This window comes from Arachis ipaensis, chromosome B09 (genome assembly GCF_000816755.2).
Source record: "Arachis ipaensis cultivar K30076 chromosome B09, Araip1.1, whole genome shotgun sequence".
Taxonomy (NCBI): domain Eukaryota; kingdom Viridiplantae; phylum Streptophyta; class Magnoliopsida; order Fabales; family Fabaceae; genus Arachis; species Arachis ipaensis.
In genome coordinates, this window is record NC_029793.2 from 23,814,386 (window position 1) to 23,838,089 (window position 23,704).

Genomic DNA, 23,704 nt, shown 5'->3' on the forward strand with positions numbered 1-23,704 from the left:
ATATTAATTATCATTAATTTAAATTAATTTTATAACTATGAAATATTTGCTCAGTTTGACATTTTTAACCAAAGGTCAATTTTTTAAATTTGTCGTTAGTTTGGCTTCTTACGTGGCAAGTACCCTTTCAGCTTAACTTTTCATCGTGGCATTATTTACTAACTTTACCATAATGACCTTATGTGCTTCTTCTTTATAAGTGTGTGAGTTCTTCGAAAACCTGAAACCCTAGTTATGAAAGGTTGAGAATGTAGTTATGAAAGTAGAATATGGATTTATTATGAGGGAGCCACTTGGATAAATATCTCAAAAACGTCTTTTTTTAAAGATGTTTTTTTAAAAATTAAAATTTAACATATATAATCAATTAAATTGTATTATTTTTATTAAAATTAGACTGGACAAATCAGTTTAGTAAAATCTTTATCATATATATTAATTTTAAAAACTTTAAATTCTAACTCTATAACGATAGAGAAGAAAAGGGATAGAATTTAGAATTCTCAAAATTAATATATATAATAAAAGTATTTTAGTCATTTTATATAATAGGGGTATTGTAGTCATTTTTTTTATAAAAAATAATATTAATTTAGACGGATTCAAAATTTGATTCACTATTTTTCGATTAAATTAATTTGTCTGACCTAATTTTAACAAAAATAACATAATTTAAGTGATTATATGTGTTAAATTTTAATTATTAAAAAATATCTTTAAAAAATACGTTTTCTGTGTCTTTATGGGAGCATCCCCTTATTATGATAGCTATCATGTTTTTTCTTTTTCTTCTTCTTCTTCTTCTGCAATTATGACAAGACTGTGTTTATCATGCTTCTTCTTCTGTGTTTATTATGAAAGTAGTTATGAAGATAGGAAAAAGGGAGAAATTATAGAAATTAGGATATAGATTTTGTCAATTGTTATAGGACTTGTGTTGTGCTTCTTTTCAATCATGTTTCTAGCATTTACAATGTATAATTGAGGTTTGATTTGATCATGTTCTTTTCCTGGGTTGATGTTGAATTGAAATGAAAGGAGAATGTGGCGTTGAGCCAGTTCCTGGTTGTTCAAAATATTTTTTGACAAAAGTAACCTAAAAAGTATATATGTGTTGACATATCCAACTACGAAAAATTGAGAATTTGACAAAAGTAACCACTTAAAAATTCGAAATTTAACATAGTTAAGTTATATTTCAGATCACAAACGCTGATTTAACTTTGACATAACAATATATGAGTTGTGACAATTAACAGTTAATAAAAATTTGTGAGCCGAATGAATGAAAATTTGACAAAAATAACTTTTAGATATTCAAAATTCGACATAGCTGCTTATATTTCAAATCACAAACTCTAATCTAACTTTGACATAGCAATATATATGAATGGTGATAATTACTAAACAAAAATTTTTGAACCAAATCAATGTGGGACAAAGCCAAATATGTAATCATCTCCCATTAACATAGTAGACATATAAGTTCATACTAATTCATCATAGTTGTTTGATGAGAATTAAATAACAAAACAAACCATGGTCAATGTAACCCTAAACCAAAACACTATAACTAAGTTCCCAAAAAGATTGAAGTGCACATAGTCTATGTAACAGCCATATCTAAACACTACAACAAAAGTTCTTTAATCCAATCAATCTTAGGTCCTAACTAGGTGTGGAATTGCTACTACCACTAGAGAGTCTAGTTGTTGGTGCTCCACGTCTTGGAGTCGACATAAATTTCATGAATCTAGTAGATGTTCCAGCACTAGCACCATGCATGGTTTCTTGGCTAATAATAGGCCTACTTGAGGGGTTGCTTATTGAAGGAGGTCTCATGTTGTTGAACAGAGTTGGAGGAGGCCTCTTGGTATTCTTCCTTTTGGTTGGCCTCTTGCTATTGAAGGGCATATTCTACATTAAAAGTCTGATTGGTGGTGATCTTATAGGTGCCGGTTGAATTGGAGGTTAGTTGGCTTGAGGAGGAATAAGTGAAGCAGGGTTTGGACTTTGGTATCACCTGCTTAAAGAGAAAATAATTGCATTAACAATTAAAAACTACGAGAAAATAATTACATTAATAGTTATAACTATGGAATTATCAGAATCACCATAGATGGCGCTGCAAAGGTGCGATTGGTACTGCCAGTGCTGCATCTGCTGTCGGTGCTACATCTGGGGCTATTGCTGGTCCTACTTCTTCGGCTACAGCCATATCGTCTTTCTTTTTTTGACATGTTTTACTATTATGTTCGGCCTGAAGAAGCAAGAAACAAGTGAGGATACAAATATAACATGGTATAGAAATGACATTAATTGTAAACAATCATACAATAAGACAATATTTGCAAATTATTTGTCCATATTTTCGCTTGACTCTTTGAGGATCTAGTTGTGGCTCTGGTGCATCACTCCATTTGTTTCTCTTCTCTGTTGGTCTTTCGCTCGGCCTCTTGTATGTTAGAGGCAAAAGGTTTGCACAGCCATGCATTTCTCAAAACTCTTTCCTAGGAATATGTTGAACTAGGAACTCATATGTTTTGTTGTATGCTCCAACAGTGAGTCAATTGTTCGCGTATTTCTCGGGTATTTTATTCTGATATGCTAGAGCAGCACAAGCATGTCGACAGGGAAGACCATTTAATTGCCAAAATCTGCAGCTACAAGTTTTCTTGCCCAAGTCTACGCTGACCTTAATCGGCAAGCATTAAACCTCAAATATATTACCAGCTAAATCACCCGTTGGGAAAGGCCTCCAACGATTGCTATACCTCTTCTCGACTTCCAATCTACTCTACTGAACCGGAGTAATCCTGCCCATATACCCTACCAGTGCATTCTTGTTCCTGGCCAAGATGCGCATAATGTAACATCTAATCTCTTCTAGCATGGTGAAAATTGGCTTTTCCCTCATCTTTTTTATGCAATTGTTGAACACCTTGACATTATTGTTTGTGATGTTATTGCTCTTCGGCCACTGATGCGCGAATTAAGATTTCGCACAGCTTAACCAGCAAGTGCACCGGATCATCCAACAAATACCGCAGGTGAGTGAGGGTCGATCCCACAAGGATTATCGGACTGAGCAACAATGGCTATCCAGTTGGACTTAGTTAGGCGAATAGAAAAGGGGTTTTGATGGTTGAATAACGCATAAAACAATAAACAAGTGAATAAAGAAAGCAAATAAGGGTTTGGTGTGAAAACAGTTAAGGATTCGGAGATGTTTATCTTTCCGGATTAAAAGTTCTTACCAACTATTTTAACAATGCATGATTCATTTCATGGCAAACCGTAAATGTCTAAACCCTAATCTCTTAATGATTTAGCCTCCTTTAACATTCATTAACCGCCACTCTCGTGGTCACTTAATTCCGATTAGATGGTTAAGTTCAAAAACTAGTTTATGGCCACAAAAACCCTAATTACCCAAAGCTAACAGGATTATATGTCACATATCCCAATTAGTTCATGTAATTAGCAATTTAGGAGGAATTTATTTTCAAGCTGTAGTTCAAGCGAGATATCTCTCTGGAGAATCACAAGAACACAAGTAGAATAAGGGTCACACTCTCGTTCCACCCAAATTCATAAGATTAAAAACGAAAATAATCCTTAGAATTGAATTAAGACATTAATTAAAATAGAAGAATAATAGTTCTAATCCATAGAAATAAACAGAGCTCCTAACCTTAACTGAGAGGTTTAGTTGCTCATGACTTACAGAGAAACTAGGATTCTGAAAATGTGCGGAAGGGAGAAGATCCGAATACAGAAGATCTTTTCCCTTCTATACTAACCTAATTTGATACTGAAAGTAAATTAAAATAATAAATCCTAAAATTAAAAGGTATTGTTTTTAAACAAAAATTACAAAAAAATATAACTAATAAATGATAAATCCACTTGAGATGCCAAAGAGAGGGTAAATTCGGTCAGCTGCTGGTGTTAAATGCCATTTTGGGCATTTAACGCCCTAAAGGGAGCTGTGCGCCTCTGGTCCTGATCCCTTGCTGGTGCTAAACACCAGTTGGGCGTTTAACGCCCAGGGAGGGTGCTGCCAGCTTTTTCCTTTTCAGCTCCAAACTCTGCCAAATTGTTTCGAATTTCACCTGAAATCATAAAAATATTAAAACAACTCAAAGTAGCATCCAAAAGGGATTTTTTGCACTAAAATTAAGTAAAAATAAATAAAATCTAACTAAAAACAGCTAGAAAATACTAAGAAAAAGGGTATAAGATGCTCACGCATCACAACACCAGACTTAAACTGTTGCTTGTCTTCAAACGACCAAAATAATATAGGACCAAGAAGAGAAAATGTCTGAGACTTGAGTTATCGTTTAAGCTCAGGTCTAGTTACTGAATAGGGCTTGTGATACTCTAATTCTAAATAGTTTCGGCATCTCATTATCCTTTGAAACTTAGAAATATTAGTATCCTTCAGAACTAGAACTCAGATGATATTATAGATTCTCTTCTTTAGACTCTAATTGATTCTTGAGCACAACTCCTTTTTTTGATGCTTTGCACCTTGAGCCTAGCCGTGACTCTAAGTGTTTTGTTTTCAAGCTTAACTTGATACAAGAACACCACAAGCACTTAAGTGGGAAACTCTTTGAGTTCTAATTTTCTTTCTTTTTCTCCCAAACAGTGGTGCTCAGAACCTTAGGCATACTCTGTAACAGCAATGGATCACAATCTTAAGTGTTCAGTCTCAAGGGTTACTTGACACCTTCATGCTATAAGCATATGGTTAGGGAAAACACTCTTTTGAGCTTTAGATCAGTTTTGACCCTCCTAATCATTGATACTCAAAGTCTTTGACCTTTTTCTTTTGATTTTATTTTTATTAATTTTTTTCTGTTTGTTTTGCTTTAAGAATCAATCTTTTTCTTATTTTAGAGAATCAATAATACTTCTCTAAGTTCCTATTTCTCAAGAACCAATAATCTCAACTCCAATATCAAATGTGCACAGTTAATTCATACATTCAGGATAGAGATAGTGCCTCTACATCAAAGTTTCTAATTCCTTTTATTAAAAATAAATTTATTGATTAATTATTTGCTAATTTTACGGGGTTTATACATTTTATTATTTCTTTTCTTTTAAAATTTTTAATTAAGCTCAGTGAGCAATACATGAGACATCTTTCAAAAGGTAAACATAAAGTATTAAAATAACAACTTAACCTGAAAGCAAGAAAATCCTACTAGTGATCATGTAGCTCAGAATAGAAAATAGAAAATAAATAAAATACTAGAGAATAGAAATAATATAAGGGAAAGGATAGTGAAACTCAACCACCTCAGTTATGGTGGCTGCTGCTCCATTTGGGGAGTCCCTTCTGGCGCTTTAACTCTTCCAATTCACACCCCTGCTTCTGTTGTTCTTCTGTCAGCTTATGCAGCATGGTGGATTGGCTTTTGTGCTCCTGTTTCAACTGATCCATAGTGGATATCAATTGTCTAATGGATACTGCCAGCTGAGTCCAATACTCGTGCAGAGGGAGATCTTGTCCTTGAGGCCATTCAGGCTGCTTCTTCTGAGGAAGGGGAACTGGCCTCTGAAGTGGTGCTTGCCCAAGTTTTCAAGTACATTCCATGCTCTTCTTAGTGATTGGATTATCCACTGCAATAAGCATATCTCTATCAATCTGGACATTGGCCGCCTCACATAAGCGGGAGATGAGGTGAGGGAAGGCTAATCTGGAGAGGGTGGAGGTCTTTGCTGCAATGCTGTATATCTCCAAAGGGATCACCTGATGAACTTCCACCTCATTGCCAAGCATAATACAGTGGATCATCACAGCTCGCCTCACAGTAACTTCAGATTGGTTACTAGTGGGGAGGATGGAACGTTGAATAAACTCCAGCCATCCTCTAGCAACTGGCTTCAGATCATTCCTCCTCAGCTGGTATGGCTGGCCCTTGGCATCCTTCCTCCACTGTGCTCCGGGTAAGCATATATCCTTGAGAACTTGATTAACCCTCTGATCAGCCATAACTCTCTTATTGTAGGAGTGAGGGTTATCTCTAGATGGAGGTAGCTGAAGTATCTCCCTCACTCTTCCCATTCCAAACTGTAGGATCTTCCCTTGGACCATGGTGCGCCAAGTCTTGAACTCAGGATGCTTATTTCTGTGCTTGTCACTCATCCATAGATTTGCATAGAACTCTCTGACCTTCAGAACTCCGACTTTAGTTACAGGGTTGGCCAGAACTTTCCAACCCCTGGTTCTAATCTGTTCCTAAATTTTAGAATACTCCGACTTCCTTCTGGTTTAATTGCATCTTGATGTCCCTGGCGATGGCTCGGGTTTCCTGTATAAAGCTTTGTTAGCTTTTTGCGAGTTCTGCAACAATGAATGCCAAGTCAAGGATACTCTGAGGTTGCTCTCTCAATCCATAGTTCTGGTGGTTCCTCCATCCATGGTTAAAGTTTTGAGAGTAAGGAACATCATTAGGACTTCTGGAGGAACTTTCCATGTAATTGACCTTTTCAGGTACATACTGATCATAGTTGTAAGTTTCACCTTGAGGGGAGCCATCATTCATATCATAAGGAACGCCGCTCTGAATTTTTGCCACTGAGCTCTGCATGCTATTCAATTGTTGGGTGAGAAGACTCATCTGTTGAACCATGAGTTTGTTTTGAGTAAGAATTGCATCTGCAGTATCCACTTTCAAAACTTATTTCCTCACTGAAGTCCTCTCAGATGAGTATAAGTACTGGTTATAAGCAATCATCTCAATGAGTTCATTGGCTTCCTCAGGTGTCTTCTTCATGTGTAAAGAGCCAGCCGCAAAATTATCCAAAGACATCCTGGCCATATCAGAGAGTCCTTCGTAGAAGATGTGTACCCTGATCCAATCTGAGAACATATCAGGAGGGAATTTCCTGAGCAGTAGCTTGTACCTCTCCCAAGCATCATAGAGGGACTCGCTCTCTCCCTGCCTAAAGGTTTGAACATCTGTCCTCAGCTTAGTCAAACTCTGCGGGGGAAAAACTTATTCAAAAACTTATTGGCCACTTTATTCCAGGTGTTCAAGCTCACCTTGGGTTGAGCATCAAGCCATTCCCTTGCTCAATCCCTCACAGCAAATAGGAAGAGCATTAGCTTATACACATCAGGGTCCACTCCATTGGTTTTTATAGTGTCACAGATCCTCAGGAAGTTAGATATGAACATGTTAGGATCTTCGTGTGGAGGTCCATGAACCTGGCAATTTTGTTGCACTAGGATGATCAGTTGTGGGTTGAGCTCGAAATCATCTACTCCAATAGGAGGTATACTGATACTCCTTCCATAGAAATCTAGAGTAGGCGCTGTGTAGGAGCCCAAGGTTCTTCTAAGTTGTGAATTTACATTCGGATCCATAGTGGACTCTCCCTGTTCCTGCACACACAAACAGAAAACAAAAAGAAATGGGGATCTCTACGTCAGAGTGCACAGAGTCCCCTGTGAGGTATCCTGTGTAACAGAATTAAAATAAAGTAGAACTGGAAATGAACCACAATTTTTGAAAATAAATAAGAGAAATTAAGCTACTAATTTGTAAAGTAAACAAACACTAACGCTAATGATTTTGAAAATTTTTAAAGGAGAAATCACTATGGGGACACCAAACTTAATTTCTGAAATTACTACAAACTAAACAAGAATCAATTCAAAAATTAAAGGTTCAATAAATAAATGAAATTAAGAGATATATAAAGGAACACCAAACTTAATATGACAAGTTAGAGAAAAATAACCAAAACTAAAAGTTGAAAACCAAAACAAAAAATAAGAACAAAACAAAGAAAAATACCTAATCTAAGCAACTAGACAACTAGTAGTTGTCAATCACAAACAATCCCCGGCAACAACGCCAAAAACTTGGTGCGCAAATTAGAATTTCGCACAGCTTCACCGGTAAGTGCACCAGGTCATCCAAGTAATATCTCAGATGAGTGAGGGTCGATCGCACGAGAATTGTCTAACTGAGCAACAATGGCTATCCATTTGGACTTAGTTAGGTGAATAGAAAAGGGGTTTTGATGGTTGAATAATGCATAAAACAATAAACAAGTGAATAAAGAAAGCAAATAAGAGTTTGGTGTGAAAATAGTATGAGAAAACAGTTAAGGCTTTGGAGATGTTTATCTTTCCGGATTAAAAGTTCTTACCAACTATTTTAACAATGCATGATTCATTCCATGGTTCTGAAAAAGTGCGGAAGGGAGAAGATCCGAATACAGAAGATCTTTTCCCTTTTATACTAACCTAATTTGATACGGAAAGTAAATTAAAAAAATAAATCCTAAAACTAAAAGGTATTGTTTTTAAATAAAAATTACAAAAAGAAAATAAAATATAACTAATAAATGCTAAATCCACTTGAGATGCCAAAACGAGGGTAAATTCGGCCAGCTGCTGGTGTTAAACGCCATTTTGGGCATTTAACGCCCTAAGGGGAGCTATGCACCTCTAGTTCTGATCCCTTGTTGGCGCTAAACTCCCGAGCGCCCAGGGAGGGTGCTGCCAGCTTTTTTATTTTTAACTCCAAATTTCGCCAAATTGCTCCGAATTTCACCTGAAATCATAAAAACACTAAAACAACTCAAAGTAGCATTCAAAAAGAATTTTTGCACTAAAATTAAGTAAAACTAAATAAAATCTAACTAAAAACAACTAAAAATTCTAAGAAAAAGGGTACAAGATGCTCACGCATCAGTCACTCGCTAAAATGTGATTGACTCCATTGACAAGGTTCAATTTGCCTAAGATATTCACATGCGTGAGGGTTCATCCTCTTAACTCTGTCCATGGCAGCATTGAATTCCTGGGAGCCATGGTTTTTGCACAGTTGAACAATGCTCCTTTGAAGTCAAGACCATTCCATTTCTTAGCAAAATTCTTCCATATGTGCCTAGAACAAAATCTATGATGTGATCCTGGCATAACTTTCTGTAGAGTAGGAATAAGACCCTACAATACCCCGCACAACTCAAATATGTTACAACTATACATTATAATACCAACATACAATACAATCATATAAATATGTTACAGCTACACAACACCAAAAAATCATACAATCTTAAAAATTATATAAATATCTTATTGCTATTCATCACCAAGTTTCAGATCAAGCATATAACGCATATAAATATGTTACAATTTATCAAGTCTTGTCCATTTCAATAAGCTTACTTATTTACACTTTTCTTGAGGTTATCAAATTTCAGTTCTTTTTTTTTTCAAGTTAAGAAATTATCAGTTCTACCATTAGTGTACTCTCAATTGAATGGTTATTGATGGCATATCCTTATTGGATTAAATGTTGTCCCAGAAAATTATGTGTAAATATTAGAAAATATTTTTTATTTTCAATTAATCGTGTTAATGGTTAAATGATGGCATAAGAGTCAATTACACCGTGCATGCATACATGATTATTAGAGAATGTGTGATGCTAAACAGGTAATAAGGTTTATAATTATGTGTAATTTTCTAATAAATAAAAAGCACTTTATGATAATCACGTTAATGTCAAAGAGGCTAATCACAGTTACGAAATGCAACACCTTTAGGAGCTAGAAAATTATTAATTCATTCTAAATTTATTGAAATGGGATAATCACTCTCAACAGCTAATAAATGCACATGTTACTTTTTGTTGATCACTCATGAAACTAAATCCATGTGACGTACCATCACCAAGATCCTCTTGTAACAGCTGAATAAACCATTTCCAGCTGTCTTTTGTTTCTGTAGTAACAATTGCATATGCTATCAGGTAGATGTGGTTATTAGCATCTTGCCCGATTGCCGTCAACTGCTGCCCCCCGTAATACCTTTTAAGAAATATCCCATCCAAGCAGATAAATGGTCGACATCTACCCAAGAAAGCCTTCTTGCAAGCATGAAGACAAATATATATTCTCTTAAAAAGGTTGTCTGAATCAGGCATCGACGTTGTCTCAATAATGACAGTTGAACCAGGATTACACTTTAAAATCTCATCTCCGTAGTCTCGAAGTAATGAATATTGTGCCTTCTCCGAGCCCTCAATTATCTCCCTGGCTTTGACTATACACTGGTAGATCTTTCTCTCATTTACATTTATATCATACTCTTCTATGAAGAATTGATCAGCCTCTTTCACTGTCAATGATGGATGAGTTCTCATCTTCTCCTCTAATTCATCCACTACTCACTTTCTATCAGCTGATTTGCACTTGTTGTCTCTTGCACAAGTGTGTTTATCAACAAAGGTCTTCACTTGATAGCTTAAGAGATGAGTTCTTCGTGCATAATAAATCTGCCATGGGCAATTCTCGTCATAACATATGGCTTTTGATCGCTTTGGATCAACTCGGGGGAAGAAAATGTTCCGTCCAATAGTGATATTGTACTTTTTTACTGCTTTCTTGAATAATGCCATGCTTTCAAACTCCATCCTGACAGCCAAATGCACTTGTTGAACTGGAGGATCTGTATTTCCTTGTGGGTATGTTGCTGGTTGTGCATCTTTTTCATCACTGCATATGCTGTCGCAACATTCAGATTCATAGTAGTGATTAGGGGTGGCAAACGAGCCTAAACCCGCCGGGCAGGCCCGCGTAACCTGCCAAAAAAGGTGGACTGGGCTGAAAAATTGGGACCGCCAAATAGCAAAAGCCTGCTTAACCCGCACCGCTTAAATCGCGGACTTTGGCGGGGCGGGGCGGGCTTCCCCGCCGGGCTTAGTATTTTTTTGGCAAGGGGTATTTTTACAATTTTTTTTGCCAAAATCCAACTTCCCCCAACCCAACTTACAAGAGAATGAAGATGAAAATTGAGTGTTTTGGATTATGTTTATTTTGTTTTAGAGACAATATTTATAATTATGTTTTGGATTATGTTTATTTTACTTTGGGAACAATATTTATAATTATATTTTGGATGAAAACTTAGTTTATAATTGTGGCGGGCTGGGATGGGACCGCCTCACTATGCGAGGTGGGGCCGGCCAGCCCGCCAAAGGGCGGGCTTCCCCGCTTGCCACCCCTAGTAGTGATATCCAAGATCATCTGATGAATATTCTTCTTCATCAATAGGCAAGAAAATGCATGGAGCTTTTGTTGGATTCGGATTTTGAATGAATATTTGACTTGTAGGAGTAAGCCTTCTAACATTTCTGCTTTTCTCTTGCTCTTACCCACTTCTTCAGTTGGAGTACTCTTTGTTCCATCCTAAGATTGGGGCTTGAGGAACTGAGGCTAAACCTGAGACGGACCCTGCTTGGTGTTGCTGTTCAACTATTGGTTCAGGCACATATTGTGTGAGTAGCTCATTCGTCCCATTGAATGTATTTGTTTCTTGCTGAGTTTTCGGGTCAGGAGTTTTGCTTGAGCTTGGTTCACTGCTGGGAGGTATATGGAGCGAGGAAGTTTTGCCTTCTAGTGGGGATGATATTTGGGTGTGTGCTGCAGTGGATTCTTCAGAGTTTGGGTTAGGGTGAGAGAATGACCTAATGGACTGGGAGTGATTTTCAGTGGACTAGGAGTGAGATTTAATTGGTTAGGATTGAAGTTTAATAGGCTGGGAGTGAGATTTAGTGGGATGGGAGTGAGACTCAGTGTGCTGGGAGTGAGATTTAATGGGCTGTGAGAGTGAGATATAGTGGGTTTGAAGTGAGATTTTTTGTTCACTGTAACTTGGGCCACATTCTTAACTTGTCCGCTCTCCTCAGTTTTTCTTTCCACTTTGCTATTCATCTCCTCTGCAATGGTATTCCTAACCTCCACAACAACAACATCATCTTCACTTAAATGCACTTCATCATCTTCGGCTAGTACAAGAAGACTAATTGGATGCTCAGTAAATACATCCATTCGCCTATTATGATTTATAGCAGCTTCATACATCTCAACTATATCAATGTCAGTCTTCAGTAACTTCAACCCATTTTTAAGCTCCTAACCGGGTCTCAGCCAATAACACTCATTCACAAGAGTATATCCAATATTCCTTAGGAGACCCTTGATGAAAAAGTTGTTTAATGTGTCAACATTAACCCTTCTAACTTCGTTAATATCACCTCCAACATATTCCACATTTTCATCACTTTATCTTACAAACCTTCCACCGTAGTGTATGAATAGAGTTATATGAGTTGTTGCTGCCATCTACCTAAATATGACACAATATTAAAACTCATACTAGAATTAACATGACTAATTGCTAAAAAACTTAAACCAAATATTCAATTAAAAGAAAATAAAATAAAATAATTAACATGCAAATTTATACCAAGAAAAGAACTTCAACAAACATAATCGCTATCATAATAAAGATTATTAGGAATAAGACATTTCAAGTTAATACTCCTATAATATGAAAAGTATGTGCATTTAAAACGAACAAAGAAAAAATAAGAAGCTGAAGTGGGAAGTATTATGTTGCTAAGCATTGGCATTAAAGCCAATGCAATCAGTCATCATGGTTTATATCTAGTTGTTAAAATAATTAATCTTATATGCTAAATGTATATAATATCTAGTAAAATATAAATTTGTTAAAATTTCTTGGGTTACTAATGGAACTATCTTATATATCTAAGATATTCATAATCGCAAGCACATAAATAAAAGATATGGTTTTAGAAGAAGCTGCAATATTGAAATGAGACAACCGAAAGCAAGGATGATGAATGGAGAGTGGTGAGTGTGGACCAATGATGTCTTGGCTGCATCAAACAGCATGAGAAATTGAAATTGAAGAAATTTCTACTCTAAAAATTAAGTTACTATTCCTATAGTATATATAATCCTCACAGTGCATAAATCATAACCATGCTTGAAAATTGTTTCAAGTGAATACAATATAAACTATATATACAAATAATTCAGTTCCATTCAATACTTCAATTATATTCGTAGCTATGCCAACCCATAAAACTACCCTACCCTCAGGTTTTGCTGGCCACCATTACGTATAGAGGAAAGTAAAATGTAGTGAGTCTTCTTAAACTAACAGCAATCAATCAAGAACATTCAAGTTAGGAATTAACAACAAATAAATATTACTAAATTAACAATGAATAAAGTATTAAAATTAAGAACTTAATCAGTAATCACCAACAATCAATAACCTAATTAGTGAAATCTTTATAACATTTTCAAAGAAAATCATTAGTAAATTGTGAATTCTATAATGGTAGCATTTGCCCTAACTTAAAAAACAAAAACAACAATAAAAAAAAGAAAGAGTAGAAGCAGGCACCAACCGAAACACAGGCAACGAGGGTAACGATGGGAAGGTGATGACAAGTATTTTGAGGGCACGTTAACGCGAAAACGACGATTGAGACGGGAACGTACAAGCTCTGAATGCACGAAATAGAGGATCTCTACGACGGCGACACTCACAAGTGATAAACGCCAGTGAAGAGCGACGACGTCCGTTAGATTAGAGGAGAATCGACATCATCATTGATGAAGAACCTTTACTCTGCGCGCGAAACCCTTGGTGTTTCAATTTGATACCAAGAGACTCTGATGAGTGATTAGTTTAGTAAAGTAGTATTTTATTATTAAATTAAAATAAAATAATGACATATTGAATAATAAACAGCCACGTAAAAAACTAAACTAACAGTAAATTTAAAAAATTGATGTTTGATTAAAAATGTCAAACGTGACAAATCTTTTATGGTTAAAAAGTTAATTTAAATTAGTTACAATCTATATTATTAGCGCCTCAATCTTTTATGAATAATTTTTTATTATCAGAAATAATTATTTACACATTTGATGTCGATGGTCTGCAGCTCTGGTAGTCCCTCGTGCTGGTAATCTTGAGATTACGGCGACGTCATCATGGTCCAATTGACCAATAATCTAAAGATAATAAGATTCCAAAAAAAAAAACATTTCTTGAAGAACTTGAAATCTCAAATTAAGTTCACTTTCAAATGTGCAATCAATCGGTTAAAAAGTTTTAATATAGTTGGTTGAAGTTCCAAAAATAAGAATTATGAAAAATTTACATGGAGAAAAATAGAAATTGTTGAAGGCGTTTTCTAAGTTAATAATTTTTGGAATATAGGTTTTTTTTATTTTTGGCATGGTAGAATTTGTCTTTAACAAAATTTTAGGTCATCTATATTTACATAAATAACGAAATTACATTATTTTTGTATAACATACCTCATTAATTATCATATTGAAATTAAAAAGTGCAATGTGCTATCATGAGATTGATGTACCAAAATAAAATAAATGACTATATTGTAATTTCAGCTTTGCATTCTTTACTTTCATAGTTTCATATTATAAAGTTCAAAATGTAAGTTTATATATAATAATTCCATAAAAAGTAAAATATATACTTCCTAATAAATCACATACTTGAATAATATAAAATTAAAATCTAATACAAATTACTGAACCAAAAACTACACTTCTATTTAAGCAACCAATGGTTTCGTAATATAAATTTGGTTAAGGCCAGGACATCGTCGAATATAATTTAGTAACCGACAACAGTGTTGAAGAAATGTTGCTTTTTATAATTATTATTTTCTTAAAATTGTAGTGTGTGTCCTTTGACGTGTCACTAACCAGAGCCACAAATCATAATCTTGTAAAGTCTGTATGTCCTAATTTATTTATTTTTATTTTTGAACATGTATGTCCTAAACTTTTATCGTTACATCCAAATTAAAATTGCTCTGCTCCTTGCACTAAACCAAAATTGGATTTCACCAACGAAATCCAGCCAAAACCGTGAACATTAATTAATCATTAGTGTCTGCAAACTTGGTATTCAAACTCAAAATTCAAAACTAGTCCCTTCCCCCTGGCCCATTCTGAGGGGAAAAAAAAAACCACAAATTAAAACCCTCACAAGCTACCACAAATGAATAATGAAACCTCAATTAATATGTACGATTCTAGGCATTACAAAGACATTAATCAGAATCATTTGAAGGAGTTTGGAATAGAGTGGTATGATTTTGCGGTTTTTGGCATGGTTGGTGTGACCATAATTTCCTCCATATGGGTATTATGGATGAAGGAAGCTTCTTCAGGGGCAGGGGCATGCAAGAATAACAACAATACCAATAACAAGAACAAGAACAACAACAAAAGTGGCGATTTTGAAGTAATAAATCTTGACGACGATGATGACGAGAATGTTTTGGTGATGACAACTTCTCGAGGGAATAATAAAAAGATAAATAATAATAATAACAATAAAAATGAAGGGATGTCTCAGCTATGGACAAGTTGTTGGAAAGGAGTGCACCCATTGTGTCTTCTCTTTACGCGTTTCTCCTCGCTTCTCATCATGGCTGTGTTGGTGTCCATGGATGTTCTTGATTACGATGCATCCATCTTTTTTTACTACACAGAGTATGTTATATAATTTTCATCATATTACAAACTAATTTCTAAATTCATTCGTTGTTTCTGAGAGGCAAAACATGAAACTATTTTCTTTCTTTTGCCTCTTGAATTTCTTTTCCCTTTTTTAATATATCATTTTTTTCTTTAATCTTCTGCTACTTATTGGATGCATATGATTCTTGCTTCTTTTGAGCGTCGAACTCACCATTGAACATTTTTCTTTTTTGGAAAAAATTATTTGCAGGTGGACTTTCACTTTGGTCATGATATATTTTTTGGTAAGCCAATAACATACACCACAATGTTAATTAAGATGTTGTTATAGCTCTTTTTCTTGTTAATTAATTATCATTTGATTTGTGAATGGTTTATTTAGATGGGAACCGTAGCATCTGCGTATGGATGCTGGCAATTTTGTAAAAAGCCTCCCATTGAACATGAAGAAATGAGTGAGTTTCTTGGAAGAAATACATCACAAGAGAGAATATCTACAAAAACTATTATTGCTTATTACGAAGAGACCGAACCCAATGGTTCCTTCCAGGTTCAAAAAAATCGAAATGTAAAAGATGAGTTTAAACAAGGAGCGGGATTCTGGGTTTATGTCGTGCAAATTACCTATCAGGTTTGTTAAAATTCCATTTTTAATTATGGGATAATTTTGGGGAGTACTATCTACAAAGAAATCTAACCTTTTAACAAATGAGATTATCATGTAAAACTTTTTATACTATTAATGTATTTAAATTAAATTTTTAAAAAATTATAGTACTTTTGTAATAAAATTTAGTGATAGATTAAAAATAGATACTTTTTGTTAAAAGGAAAAAAATTGTTACAAAATTTATTGTCCTTTGTCCAAAATAATAATAAAAAAATTAAGATATGTGTAGTTTCACAAAAAAAATATAATAACAAAACATAAATAATAACAAAGAAAATTCTTTTTATCTTTCTAATTTTTATCTATTTATATATTTATTGTTTTTCTCTTATATCAAAAATGATATTCTGTATTTAACAGACGGCTGCAGGAGCTGTCATGTTAACAGACATCGTATTTTGGGGTCTTATTTTTCCGCTCATGTCAATTTCTCATTACAAACTAAACATGGTGAGTGTAATAATAACCATCCTACAAATTCAATGTTACTCTTGTCCACTAAATCCAATTTCTAACCAGATTCATTCTACTCTAGATTCTAGGCAAAAAGTAATTAACCAAATAGTAACCGTTTTTTGCTTTCCTGATCTTGGCAGTTAATAATGGCCCTCATGCATTCTATGAATGCAGTTTTCCTCCTTTTGGATACAGCTTTGAATAATCTTGTAAGTAATTAGACAAGTTAGGATTTAATTAATTTAACAACAATTTGACAACCAATCAATGGATTCTAATATTATGTAATGCTGCATTTTCTTAATTTCAGCCCTTCCCTTTTTTTAGAATAGCATATTTTGTGCTATGGAGCTGTGTCTACATCATTTTCCAATGGATCATCCATGCATGTGGTTTTACATGGTAAGATATAATTTTTATTTTTATGCAGAAATTAAATCCTATTTGTATTTTTGGACATTCCCAACTTTAACAAAAAAAATATTGGGATCTCAAACAAAAGGATTAGGAACTATAACTCATAACTCCAGCCATCGGATAGTTAGAATTACTTAGGATTTAAGACAAAAAAAAGAAAAGGGCGTTTGTTATCATATATTGAACCATGTTTGTAGATGTAGATTTTACTTCATGTATTGAAATGTAATAGTGAGTTTAATCACAATATCTAATGATGATGAAAAACTGTATATATTAATTCAATATACGAGTTAAAATAATTAAAAGTAATATGTTTCTTATAAATAATCAAAGTACTGAATTATGAAGAATTGCGGAGTTTAGTGACTAAACTAGCAAACTGTTGTATAACTGGTTACTTTCTACCAAACTCTAATTGTAATTCTGTCTTCAACTAAAATTTTTAATGTTCATTCTTTCTAAATTTGTTATTATCTTGATGTCTTTTTCAAATTATTTATTGATACCTCATCATCATTTTTTTTCTAATACTAACACAAATAAGCTAAAAATTAGTAACAAATATGTAAAAATTTCACGTGCAGATATTTTTATGTGAAGTTTATAGTTAAAATCATTAGATAATAATTTAATTAAATATGTTAAATCGTGTAATAATATTTAGCTACCAATTTTATATAAAAATAGTTGTATGTGAATTTATATCACCTAATTAATATCATGTCAAATTAGATGGTAGCATAAATAAATTATGACAATTTGAGAATAAGAACTAAAAAAGTGGTAATTAGGAATTTTATCTTATATTATTTGCATGATTATTTAAAAGCTTTATTTGTTATATTCATTGCAATATGTAAGGATTCTGTTCTTCCTCCAACAGGTGGCCGTACCCATTTTTGGAGCTTAATAGTCCATGGGCTCCCTTTTGGTAATAACACTAATTAATAACTATCTACATAAAGATATGCCTTCTCTATTGTTTTCTTGCTTTCAATAAAGCCAAAACTAAATTATATATATCACCACTTTTTCAATTTACAGGTATCTCGGTTTGGGAGTAATTCACTTCCCCTGCTACGCATTGTATTCACTAATAGTTAAAGCCAAATACGCAATTCTCAGCAAGCTATTCCCTCAAGCATTTTTGAGGTCATAGGGAATAGAAGACAAATAAGAGTTCACAAATTATGAGAAGAAAAACTTTTGAGTTCGTTTTGTACATGAACGAATTTGTAATAGTACTGCTAGATAATTTTTTGAATGGTGAGTAACTTTCAATGAAAGAAGATTTAACTATCAATTAGTTAAATATGATTTGTTATAGAAGATAATGATAGTTATATGTTATCTGTACCTTAAAAATCAGTCACCGAATTAATCATTTATATAAAGTATATATTAAAATATAAAATAAATTGAACAATATATTTATTTATATATAATAATTAATTTGGTGACTGATTTTTTACGTGCATATAGAATTTTTGTTTATTTGTACAATTAATATCTCATCTAATGAAATAAGATTATATTTATTATTCTCAGCTATACTATTTTAATTTTTAAATTTAATTTGCTTACTCAACAGTGTGCAAATTATAAAATATTCTATCTACTTAAAACTAAGCATAGACACACCCATGAACACAAAAAAAAAGCGGATCAAAGTAAAATAAACATGAAAAGTGATGAATAAGATCATGCAAATATAACTTATCTTAAGAAAAGCAAAATCAGATTTAAAATATTTTAATTACTTTCTAAATCGTTTCAAAAAGCATTGGGCATTGTTCAACAAGGATTATTTGAGTTAATTTTAGGTAGTATTTGGTAGAGAGACAGAGACAGAAAGATTGAGACTGAGAGATAGAGACTAAGAGACAGAAATTGAAATAAATTTCAGTATTTTGTTTATTATAAAGTGGGAGATAGAAATTGAAATAAGAATGAAACTCTAATTTAATTTGTACAAAAGGTAAAATTACAATTAATTAATTGAAATGAGGATATTTTAGGTATAAAATGTTATTAAAGTTTCAGTCTCCATCTCTAAAAATTTTAGTCCCCTATGTCTCTACTTTTTGAAGGTATTGAAATACTGAAATTTTAGGGGACAGAGACATAAATTTTAATACCAATCTCTGAATCAACAAACATAATATTGACTCTCTGTCACCTAGTCTCTATCTCAGTACCTCAAAACAAATGCTACCTAAATGAGAGGGGACAGAAACTTTTATTGGACAGTGCCCCTCAAATCAGATAGTGGAGATAGGAAAAGTCTAGGGGGCCAGTAATTTTATTGAATGTTGGCCAGCATGCAACCAGCAGAGAAAGGTGAGCCATTGGATGAAATCGGATGAAATCTCACATCAATCTCACACCATTAAATCATCATTGATGGCTATTTGATGGCTACTAATCACAAAAGTTGCTGACCCTCTAGCATTGCTCGTGGAGATATATGCAAGAAATTTTATTTCGCTCAAATTAGTAATAATCTAAGAGATTTAATTTTTTTTTAGTTGTTTATAGTATTCTCTAACTCAATAGGTCAAGACTAATTTGTCATGGATCTAAGCTCTATTTGAAAGTCTGATATTGACCAAAAATTAATTTTCCAACACTTATTTAAATATACAAGTGAATTACTACTCGACCATTTAATTATTAGGGTTATGTAACAGTATTTGTTTAGTGTTTAATGGATGAATTTGATAAAGATTAGGATGGAGTTATTTGAGATACATGCCGAATTTACGAGGGACGCAATCCATATAGCTTTTCTTATGGGTCAAGATACCCTTAACCGAGGTGCTCCTAGGTTGACCCAGGGTTAGGCCCATTTTTAGAGTTGGACCATAAGAGACATACTATAGTCATTTACATATTAAAAAACACGTAACAATGGAGGTACACAATATCAAGGAAGAGAGAGCGCATAATTCTTTTGCTGACATTGTTAAAAATGAAAAGAATCACGCTGGCAAAACTGGAACTGAAAACAAGAGGAAGATGGCCATAGATAAAGAGGCACTAGAAAATTGTGATAAAGAATATAATGATATCACAGTTAAAATGTCGGTAAAGATTTTCTCAATAAAATTGCATTGCAAAGTATAGTTTTAAATCGATAAATTAACCTCAATCGAATTTAATTTGTTTGTCACAAATACAAATCCAATAAAAATAAATCGAAGTATTCAAACTTCGAGTCATCTCTCAAGGAATTGCAGGAAAGTGTATTTATTATTGGTTATGAAAAAAAATATTTTTTTTAGATTTTTTAAATGTTGAACAAGGAATGTAAAATGGCAATAAAATAAACTAAAACTAAGAAAACTCCTAGCAAGGATTGAGAATTGGAATTCCTATCCTCATTATCATTTCCCAATTGTGATGGTAATTGCCTTTTGCTTTCACTTAGTTAACCTCTAACAATGAAGGAAAGTCAAGTGAACAAAATCAACTTGAGTTCATAAGTCATAATCAAAGACGAGAATTAGTGAAACTCAAGCCAACTAGCAACTTTCAATTACCAACCAACAAAAGATTTTGACAATTCAAGAGTCTCCAAATTAATCAATCCAAGCTAAGAGTACAAAATTCTAATTTAAAATCCAACCAAACATTTTATCAAACACTTGGAAGGCACAAAATAAAAGCATAGAAAATTAATAAGAGATAATAAAATCTAAACAACCAATTGCAAAGGAATAACAATAACAAGCAATTGAACAATAAGGAACGTGCAACATAAATTGCATTAATAAAAATTTAGAGTAGCACATGAACTCATAAACTAAATTAGTAAAATAAAGGAATCAATGTGAGAAGTAGATAACTAAAGTGATAGAACAAATAAAAGTAGAGAAAACTAAATTAAAGGAACATTGAACTTGAATTTTGAGAAGAAATAAATCTAAAGCCCTAAAACCTAGAGAGAGGAGAGAGCCTCTCTCACTAGAAAACTACATCTAAAACCTAACTAATGTGTAAAGTGAATGAATGATTGAATGATTCCCCTTCTGCTCCACTCTGCAGCCTCTAATCTTCATTTTCGGGTTTGAAATTGGACAAAAAACAGCCCAGAAATTGGCCCAACGTTTTCTGATATGTGCAGCATGTGACGCTTTGTCACGCGTATGTGTCGCTCACGCGTACGCGTCATAACACGCGTGCGCGTCACCTAACTGTAAGGCAACTATGGAAAATTGCATATCATTTTGAAGCCCCGGATGTTAGCTTTTCAACGCTACCAGAACCGCCTCATTCGGATCTTTGTAACTCAAGTTATGATCGATTTAGTACGAAGATGTCAGGATTGACAGCTTAGCAATTCCTTCAATTTCTTGTATTCCTTCCACTTTTGCATTCTTTCTTTCCATCCTCTAAGCCATTTCTACCCTATAGACCCTGAAAACCCTTAACAAATATATCACGGCATCGAATGGTAATAAGAGAGGATTAAAATTAGCAAATTTAAGGCCAAAGAAGCATGTTTTCAATCATAGCACAAAATTAGAAAGGAAAATGTAAAACATGCGAATTCTATGAATAAGTGTGAGAATAATGGATAAAATCCACTCAATTTAGTATAAAATAAACCGTAAAATAGTGGTTTATCAGCCCTCCCACCTCCTTCACCTCTCTTCTCCTCTCCCTCTACGTCTCTTCTTCTTCTGCTTCTTCTTCTTCTTCTTCTTCTTTTCCTTTGCGTCGCTCTCCCTCCACGTTTCTTCTCAGGATAATCTTTGGAAGTTTTTGTACACAATAATTTTAGATATTTTTTGTTAGATTTTGGATGTTCTTTTCAACGAGTTTGAATATTTTTTGTTAGATTTTGGATGTTCTTTTTCTATTATTTTAGATTTTTTTTGTTAAGTTTTGGATTTTATTTTTCAAAACATAAGAAAAAAACATGCAAAAAATTAAGAAAGAAAAATATCTAAAACTATTAAAAAGAATCATCCAAAACCTAAAAAGAAAAAACATTCAAAACATAAGAAGAAGAAGAAGAAAAAGAAACAAAAAGAGATTTTCGTTACCACGTTTGTCATGTCACGCACGACTAAAGGTGGCAGAGAGTGATATGTCGTTCACGATGAAGGACCCACAACTGGTGGTGGTAGAAGAAGGCATGCAGTCGGCTAGGTGATATGGGAGGAGGGGCTCTAACGTGGGTGATACCTATGTGAAGGAAAAGAGTTTGTGATTGTTTTTTTAAGTAGGATTGCGATTATTTTTAATTTAAGTTTTTTTAGACTTCTTTTACCGTTCATATACTAAATGACTGTAATTAGTTGATATTTTTGTTGGTTATCTAGTGGGACTGTCTTAATTAAATATGGCACTCATTAGTAGTATCATGATATATGTATCCTTTCTGTAATAGAATTATGATGATTGCGCTAACACGCAATTAACTAGTTTCATTCGTTACATTTATAAGAATTCTTACTCGAGATTAAATATTATAATTTTCTTGTGATATTTTGATTTAAATATAACTAATCAAAATTCTTCAAGGCCAATTATTTTTAGTAGTTTTGGTCGGTACAAATATTAAATTATTTTTAATAAATAAATTTTATTAATTTATATGGACAAATTTTAAAAATATGAGTGTAAATTATATTATTAATTTTTGTGTACAAAATTTTAATAAAATATATATGTAAATTATATATATTTTGTGTGTAAAACGTTTGTAAATATGGATACAAATTATTACCAACCAAGTGCTAATAAAAAATAATAATATTTGCTGATCTTGTAGTATTACTCTATATTTTCATTAATTAATCTATTATCTATTATATCTATTATATATTACTAATTTTATAACCAAAATGTGCCATATGTCACTTTCTCATTGTAATTGAAATCAAATCTTTCCCTCCAAAATTAAAGAATTCTCCCCCTCTTTCTTACTAATTTTACAACCAAAATATACCACATATCACTCCCTCATTATAATTGAAATCAAATCTTTTCCTCCAAAATTAAAGAATTCTTCTCTCATTCCTATTAATTTTAATTTATAACCAAAATGTGCCACATATCATTCTTTCGTTACAATTGAAATCAAATCTTTCCCTCTAAAATTAAAGAGTTCTCCCCTCCTCTCTCTCCTTTTTCTATCTCTCTCATTCCTTCAACCACTCTATCTCCTTTTATCATTATCAATAACTAATTACGAATTTTACAATCAAAATGTACAACAACGTGACATTCTTTAATTAATTGTATTCAAATTAAAATTAAAATATTAAAATTGAAATATACATATATTATGTATCATATATCACTATCTAATTTAATAACCAAATGTGTCATATGACACTCTCTTATTAAAATTGAGAGAAAATATTTTTCTCCAAAATTAATAAACTTCCTTTCTAAATTCTCTCATCTACTTCTCTCCATTTTCTATTTCTCTCTACTATTTTTACTATATATATAATTTATATTTTATATTAGTAATTTGACAAATCAAAATATGTCATCTAATATTTTTTATTACAATTAAATAAATTTTTTTCTTCTAAAATTAACAAACTCTGATTCTCATTCTTCATCTTTATCTTTCTCTTTCTTTTCTCTCATTCTCTATTTGTTCTATCTTTCTGTTCTACAGAAAACAAAATTAACAAAATAATATAATTCAAATAAAATATTATTATTATATAGATATTTTTTTCATTTTTTATTTAGTTTTAAATTTTCACCGCTTATCTTTTTAATCTATATTTTTATTTCTCTTCTTTT

The 23,704-nt window shown here is 33.0% G+C and overlaps 1 protein-coding gene across 1 annotated transcript; it reads left to right on the forward strand.

Moving 5' to 3' along the window:
* LOC110267147 lies at window positions 14,701-18,120 on the forward strand. Its single transcript, XM_021112315.1, has 8 exons — window positions 14,701-15,396; window positions 15,635-15,668; window positions 15,767-16,015; window positions 16,415-16,504; window positions 16,651-16,719; window positions 16,821-16,912; window positions 17,814-17,861; window positions 17,975-18,120. Exons 1-8 carry the CDS (start codon window positions 14,900-14,902, stop codon window positions 18,087-18,089), a joined length of 1,194 nt encoding a protein of 397 aa, XP_020967974.1. The 5' UTR covers window positions 14,701-14,899; the 3' UTR covers window positions 18,090-18,120.